The sequence below is a fragment of the Amia ocellicauda genome, chromosome 15 (genome assembly GCF_036373705.1).
Source record: "Amia ocellicauda isolate fAmiCal2 chromosome 15, fAmiCal2.hap1, whole genome shotgun sequence".
Classification (NCBI taxonomy): domain Eukaryota; kingdom Metazoa; phylum Chordata; class Actinopteri; order Amiiformes; family Amiidae; genus Amia; species Amia ocellicauda.
In genome coordinates this window covers 1,984,810-1,992,438 of record NC_089864.1, presented here as the reverse complement: position 1 = coordinate 1,992,438, position 7,629 = coordinate 1,984,810, and the positions used below count along the sequence as shown (strand labels likewise).

At 48.8% G+C, this 7,629-nt stretch overlaps 1 protein-coding gene across 1 annotated transcript; it reads right to left on the bottom strand.

The window, feature by feature from the left end:
- Positions 1-175: 175 nt before the first annotated feature.
- On the bottom strand, positions 176-6,912 carry ddah2 (DDAH family member 2, ADMA-independent). Its single transcript, XM_066723637.1, has 7 exons — positions 6,649-6,912; positions 4,955-5,529; positions 3,341-3,440; positions 3,140-3,213; positions 2,874-2,993; positions 883-1,026; positions 176-774 (listed from the first exon to the last, which is right to left on the bottom strand). The coding sequence occupies exons 2-7, from the start codon at positions 5,270-5,272 to the stop codon at positions 658-660; spliced, it is 873 nt and encodes a 290-aa protein (XP_066579734.1). The 5' UTR covers positions 5,273-5,529; positions 6,649-6,912; the 3' UTR covers positions 176-657.
- Positions 6,913-7,629: the final 717 nt, after the last annotated feature.

Genomic DNA, 7,629 nt, shown 5'->3' with positions numbered 1-7,629 from the left:
CCCCTATCCCTTGGCCTGTGTTTAGACACAGCGAGAGAGACGGGAGTTCTGTGAACTCTCTTCATATACCAACACACAGCACAGGACAGAGAGAGAGAGAGAGAGAGAGAGAGAGAGAGAGAGAGAGAGAGAGAGAAGAGACAGAGAGCAAAACATATTAGAAATGAACTAATGCTTTAGTTTATTTTCTCCATAGCGATTTAATTAATCCGTGTCCAACACACCCTTCCCAATAACAGTACAAATACAAAACATAGAGCGGAGGTGTGTGTGTGAAAGAGAGAGAGAAAAGGGGGAGACCATTTCTAAATATTCCCACAAATCCATCTAGAAAAAGCTACAAAAAGAGACTAACCCCGAGGATATTTAATTTACTTTGGGAGGGGGATGTACAGTAAGACCTGGAATCTCTCAGGGGGGAGAATACAAAACAGTACAGATCGAAGAGTATAAAAGAGCAGACACTATTATCATGTCAGTTAATCCTCCCTCTGGGGGTCCGCAGGTGGCAGGACAGGTCGGAACCCCCCCGCCTCGGTCTTCTGTAGCTGCGGTTGGCTGGGCTGGAGTTTCTGCTGCCGCTCAGCCCCGAATGGGTCGTGGCCCGTGTTCTACGCCTTGTGGTTGGTGGCTGGGTGGGTAAGGCAGGGGAGGTGGTTAGATCTCTGGCTTGCGGTTTATAAGGAGGCAGAAGGAGGAGAGCCCCCCCCCCAGCTTGGCCGCCTCACTGCAGGCTGTGGGTAGCAGGGTGTAGTCTGTGAGCTTCTGGAAGGCCTGACGGAGAGAGACTGGATATTAACACTACAGTCACAAGCAGGCAGAAGGACACACAACATTATATTTATTCATCACTCAGTCCGTGTGTCAGTCGGTCAGACTCACAGCAGCGCTCTCTGGATACTCGTCAGCGGTGCGGTGCAGTAGGTAGTCGACCTTTGACCCCCCACGGACGTACAGGCAGTTGGCGGCTGCGTCGTCAGGGACGGACAGGATGTCGTAGTGATGGTCCGTCAGCTGACCCATTGTCTAAGGGCGACACGGGGCAGAAGGGAAAACGGGATGAACGGGGAGGAAATATGTGGTCAGTACAGGAACAATGCAAGTCAGGAGCAGACACAGGCTCACTACACTACACTCGCTACACTCACTCCGGGAGGCACGTGCAGGCTGTGCGGTCACATTCCCCGCTCCGAGTCACACCGCTGTCTCTGACAAGAGCGCCTGTATGACCCGCACTGCCATATGCAAGCTGCTCATGTGACACAGCAGGGGACGTTGAGCTCAGAGGGGCTTATTGTCACTATACCAAGCTCAGACACTGACACAGTTACATACACAGGGTCAATACAGGGTCAGGACAGGACACTGTACAGGTTACTAGTACAGTGTGTGTAGTGTGTTAGTACAGGTCAATACAGCGTGTGCGTGTGTGTGTAGTGTGTTAGTACAGGTCAGTATAGTGTGTGTAGTGTGTTAGTACGTTAGTACAGGTCAGTATAGTGTGTGTAGTGTGTTAGTACGTTAGTACAGGTCAGTATAGTGTGTGTTAGTACAGGCCAGTACAGTGAGCTAGTACAGGTCAGTACAGTGTGTGTGTAGTGTGCTAGTACAGGTCAGTACAGTGTGTGTAGTGTGTTAGTACAGGTCAGTACAGTGTGTGTAGTGTGTTAGTACAGGTCAGTACAGTGTGTGTAGTGTGTTAGTACAGGTCAGTACAGTGTGTGTAGTGTGTTAGTACAGGTCAGTACAGTGTGTGTGTAGTGTGCTAGTACAGGTCAGTACAGTGTGTGTAGTGTTAGTACAGGTCAGTACAGTGTGTGTAGTGTGCTAGTACAGGTCAGTACAGTGTGTGTGTAGTGTGCTAGTACAGGTCAGTACAGTGTGTGTGCAGTGTGCTAGTACAGGTCAGTACAGTGTGTGTAGTGTTAGTACAGGTCAGTACAGTGTGTGTGTAGTGTGTTAGTACAGGTCAGTACAGTGTGTGTGTAGTGTGTTAGTACAGGTCAGTATAGTGTGTGTTAGTACAGGCCAGTACAGTGCGTTAGTACAGGTCAGTACAGTGTGTGTGTGTAGTGTGTTAGTACAGGTCAGTACAGTGTGTGTGTGTAGTGTGTTAGTACAGGTCAGTATAGTGTGTGTAGTGTATTAGTACAGGCCAGTACAGTGTGTTAGTACAGGCCAGTACAGTGTGTGTTAGTACAGGCCAGTACAGTGTGTGTGTAGTGTGTTAGTACAGGCCAGTACAGTGTGTGTGTAGTGTGTTAGTACAGGCCAGTATAGTGTGTGTTAGTACAGGTCAGTACAGTCTGTGTGTAGTGTGTTAGTACAGGTCAGTACAGTCTGTGTGTAGTGTGTTAGTACAGGTCAGTATAGTGTGTGTAGTGTGTTAGTACAGGCCAGTATAGTGTGTGTAGTGTGTTAGTACAGGCCAGTATAGTGTGTGTAGTGTGCTAGTACAGGCCAGTACAGTGTGTTAGTACAGGCCAGTACAGTGTGTGTAGTGTGTTAGTACAGGCCAGTATAGTGTGTGTAGTGTGCTAGTACAGGCCAGTACAGTGTGTTAGTACAGGCCAGTACAGTGTGTGTAGTGTGTTAGTACAGGCCAGTACAGTGTGTTAGTACAGGCCAGTACAGTGTGTGTGTAGTGTGTTAGTACGTTAGTACAGTGTGTGTGTAGTGTGTTAGTATGTTAGTACAGGTCAGTATAGTGTGTGTAGTGTGTTAGTACAGGCCAGTACAGTGTGTTAGTACAGGTCAGTATAGTTCGTGTAGTGTGTTAGTACAGGTCAGTACAGTGTGTGTAGTGTGTTAGTACAGGTCAGTACACTTGGAGGGCTGTGCACACCAGTTGCACATACAGAGCCCAGTCTCACCTTCAGTGCCCGCTTGGCTCCCTCGCTGCCCCCCACCACGATGGTGTCTGGCCCCCCCATCGAGCAGAAACTCTTCAGCGGCCTGTCCCCGGACACCGGCACTGTGGACACCGCAAAGTCCTGAAACGCACACGCACACGCACACACAGACTGTTAATACAAGGCAGGCAGGACTACACCCTGACTGGACATTTATACTGCGCTGACAGAGAGGGCGAGAGGAGAGAGGGAGCAAGAGAGGGATACCGTTGGGCTGACACACTCACCCTGAAGGTGTCAGCCACCACTTCTGCCCCCTTGTGGTTTGTCCGTGAAGAAATCCCAATGAAGAACTCCCTCCCTGCAGACAGAGAGGAGGGAGGTCAGACTACAGTCCGGATGCCTGCGGTCCAGTCCAGTGAAAAGCATTTGTCACAGTCTGACTACAGTCCGGTGGCCCAGCGTCTGCAGCCCGCTTCTGCCAGTACCTGTGAACAGGACGTCGCTGCCATCCAGAGTGGCTCCTTCGTCCGTCACCTCCACCAGCCTCATCTTCAGCTCTGACAGCACCTGCCTCAGCGCCTCAGCCTGGGAGAGGAGGACAGGGACTGTCAACACAGGAACCCGTCTTACTGTGTCCTGACAGTGTGTGTGAGTGTCTGGAGTGACACTATGTCCAGACAGTCTGTCTGGCTCTGTGTCAAATTATAATCTCTGGATTTGGGTCAGTGTGATTCAGGGACAGTCTGACTGACACACACACACACACACACTCTCCCACTCTCCCTCCCTCCATTTTTCATTCCTTTCCTTTCCCCCCCTCGCCTCTCTCTCGCTTCATCGTTCACATTTCCTCTCCCTCCTATCATTCCATCCTCCCCCACTAGATGGGGCTGCAGGACAGCATGTGCACCATCTCTCCCCCCAGACACAGCACAGCCTCAGACTCAGACTCACGGTCAGGACAAAGTTCCACTACAGCAGTGCGCTCATTTATCACAGTGAGTGTGTGACCGTACGACAGTATAGCACAACACAGTACATGTGGATCAATGTGACACACACACAGTCTCAACTCATACACAGACATACACACATCACAATATTTTTTTGTGTGTGACAGTGTGACAGTATAGCACATCACAATACATCCGCACTGACACCCCCCCCTGCTGAGCATCACCCTGTGGGGTGCGCGGTCGATTCAAGTCTCTGTTTTGCTGTCCATTAAGGAGGGACAAAACGAGGACAACCTCAGCATAATACAAGACTTGGAGCCACTAGAGGATTCTGCATCCCGAGTGCAAGCCCCTAACGCCTCTCCCCCAACCACACAGCTCCTCGGCTCATTCGACCTCACTGGGGATGTTCGATGTCCCCGTCCGCATGGCCTGGTCATTGTTCCCCGAGTGAGTCCAGCAAGTCCAGGCAAAACAAACTATTTACAGTCTACTGTATATGTCTATTGGGGGGTGTCTGCACCCTGACACTGTCCCGTGTGACACAGCTGTCAGACCTCTGCGCTGAGAGGACAGACCGAGAGCAGACGTGGCTCTCAGCGGAGAGGCTCTGTCTGCAGACCACATGCGCCTGCTTTCTCAGGCAGCTATTTAAAGCTCCTAGGATTGAATATTATATTTATAGCACCTTTTTTCTGTAGGATTCTTCCTTTTGTCATGTTAATGTACACTGTGCCACAGGGGACACCTGTCACACGGAGTGCCTCTGCACCGGGGCTGTCGGGACGGCCGGCTGAGGAAGGCAGTGTGTTACAGTGTATAATTGTCCAGTCCGGTGTGCATCAGTGTGTATCAGTGTATAATAGTCCAGTGTGTTACAGTGTATAATTGTCCAGTCCAGTGTGTATCAGTGTATAATAGTCCAGTGTGTTACAGTCCAGTGTGTCTCAGTGTATAATTGTCCAGTCCGGTGTGCATCAGTGTGTATCAGTGTATAATAGTCCAGTGTGTTACAGTCCAGTGTGTCTCAGTGTATAATTGTCCAGTCCGGTGTGCATCAGTGTGTATCAGTGTATAATAGTCCAGTGTGTTACAGTCCAGTGTGTATCAGAGTGTAATAGTCCAGTCCAGTGTGTCGAGTACCTCGCCGTGCCGGTGCGCTGCGGAGGGCCGGGTGAGCAGGGCGGTGTCTCCCTGGATGACCGCCATGTCCTCGATCCTCCAGCTTTGGGGCAGCTGTGGATCCGGGGGGATCTCGATCAATTGCAGCCCCAACTTCTGCCTCAGCGCCCCAGCCAGCACCCCGTACTGCCGCTGCGCCTTGGACAGGTCCACCTCTGCCTGCGGCCCCGAGTCCGAGCTGCCGCCCTCCGCCTCCCCGGCTGCCCCCTTCCCAAAGGATTCTGGGATTCCTCGGATCACGGCGTGAGTGAAGCGGCCGTAGGAGGAGACCCCGGCCATGGTGGAGGCAGAGCAAACAGACAGAGAGGGGGGAGTATTTTTCGGATGTTTTAATATAGTTGTTATATTTTTTGGTTGGTTTGTGGGTTGTTTTTTTATAATGCTTTTGGTCTTTTGCTTCTTGTCAGAAACTAGTTGTTGTTCCTATTCTAGAAGAGCAGGAAACATGGAGAGCACAGAGGCGAGAGACGTCACTCCCATCTGATTTGGGCAATAAGGCTTCTCTCTCAATCTTGTGATGCGGAGGTGTGGAGGCTCTGCAATAGAAGAGAGGACGTTTTCAGTTGGAGGGTTAGAAACCGTGATCAATAGTGAAATATGTTGACAAAGAGCGCGACTGTCAAAGTAGTAAATAATCACTTACACAGAGACAGACAAACACACAGATAGAAACACGCAGACAGACAGACTGACAGAAACACACAGATAAAAACAGATACATACACAGACAGGTAAACAGAGAGACAGGTACACAGACAGACAGACGGTAAGTGGACAGATAGCCAGGCAGACAGAGACAGGCACCTAGTCCATACACAGTGTGTCCAATATCTGCACGGTTTCTACCTGCCGAGTGGATGGTAGGATGAAGAAAGAGAAACACGTGCAAAGGGCGGATGGAAAGACTGAAGTACAGAAGGGGTCTAGACACACACAGACACACGGGTGGCCAGTGAGACACACGTCCACACAGGATCCGTGTGAAATCGCCATCAGTGGGGGTGTGAGAGACACTAACTACAGCTTTCAAACCAAACAGCGGATTCGCAACACTTCAATACACGCATCATTAAAAACTCAAGGACAGCTATTTTCACTCGTTTTGTGGGAAAAATGCCTTAAAAACAATAAACGCAACCCATCAACGAAGTACAGCATGTCTTCTCACTTACTCCACAACACAGTAACGAAGGAGAACAGGTTACAAATATATTCAAATAAAAAATAAGTGTAATACGTAAGATGTAATACTTAACTGTATAGCCTATTGCTAGTTATCACTTTAAATGCACTGTAAGTTTTAGGGAGAATATTACGCAAAGCAATAATAGGATTATAGGAGGCTGTGGCCGCTTTGTTGTGCGACAGGGTCACGACAACACCAACCTCGTTTAAAAAATCTAACAAAAAAACATATCAAACGATATAGACTAATTACGATAACATTATTAATAGTTAACGACCATTTAAACGCACGATGTTCGCCACGGCGGTGTAGAAACACGCATGATTAGCACTAGCGTGTTGCCCAGACCTCCATACTAAGTTAACGCCCAGTTAATGTCTGTTCAAAAACAGTTCACTAGAAATGAGCAAAATACTATCAAACCGTACGCATATAATACATATTCATAATTTAATCGCAGTGCCTTTACCTTGGCGTCCGCGTTGGAGGATATCGCTCCTCGGTCCCTCTCCTCTTTTTTCGTTTCAATGTATTGCCTTTTCTTTTCGCGATCACTTTGACTCTCTCTCTCTCTCTCTCTCTCTCTGTTTCTCCCACTCACTCGCTCGCTCTTCCCGTCCCTCCCCACCCCGGCTCCCAGGCTCAGTGCTGTTATATTGTGTCTTTCTCTCCCTATTCAGGAGCCACTCAGTCATAATCGATTGTCTCCCCCTTCCCCCTCTCCTCTCCTCTCCTCCCCTTCTTTCTTTCTTTCTTCCTCTCCTCCTCCCCCTCACTCACCCCATCCCCCGCCCCCCTCTGCTCCGTCCTTTTCTTTAATTGAAATGGCTGATTTGTACTATTACAATAGCCAGAAGGGCACATGATGACATACACAGACATTAAGGGAAAGATAGCGAACGCGTGATTCTTTTTTTTATGATTATTTCCGCCCAACATGCAAGAACTGTAAACGAAAGAGCGAACATATGACACATGTTTAGTTCAGTAAAAATAACAAATAAAACGCCCCCAAATATGGTTTCGTGTGTTTTCTGGAGAATATAGACGTGCGCTGTGACTTTGGAAACTGCAGTTGAATTGTAAACCATAATTGATCAAGATTATTGTTGGTCTGCCATGCACAAATGATGTGGACAGCGTGTATACTATAACTACATGCATCCCAACACAATCCTGTTGTTGTTGCTGTTCTCATATTCCCCTGTTCACGCAATCAGCACACTATTGTCCCCCCGGGAAATAGCGAGCACCGTTACACCCGAGTCACTCCGCTCGTCCTCTGCAATAGGAATCTTCTTAAATAATCGAATAATCGAAACGAGATGCTAATTATAATATTTCTTCATGTTGGTAAATTGTGTATTTAAATTGCACAGAAACTCGCACCTTCAGTTCAGTGCGGGGTTAGGAGGGCGTTACTGTGGCGTCCAGCGACTCTTTTGTGCTC

What these genes read in the sequence shown, in the direction of transcription:
- ddah2 (XM_066723637.1), bottom strand. Translation starts at nt 5,272, where the DNA reads ATGGCCGGGGTCTCCTCCTACGGCCGCTTCACTCACGCCGTGATCCGA. An exon ending in GAGCCAAGCGGGCACTGAAG is followed by an intron (nt 1,027 to 2,873) that starts GTGAGACTGGGC and finishes TGTCGCCCTTAG; the next exon opens with ACAATGGGTCAGCTGACGGA. An exon ending in AGTATCCAGAGAGCGCTGCT is followed by an intron (nt 775 to 882) that starts GTGAGTCTGACC and finishes TCTCTCCGTCAG; the next exon opens with GCCTTCCAGAAGCTCACAGA.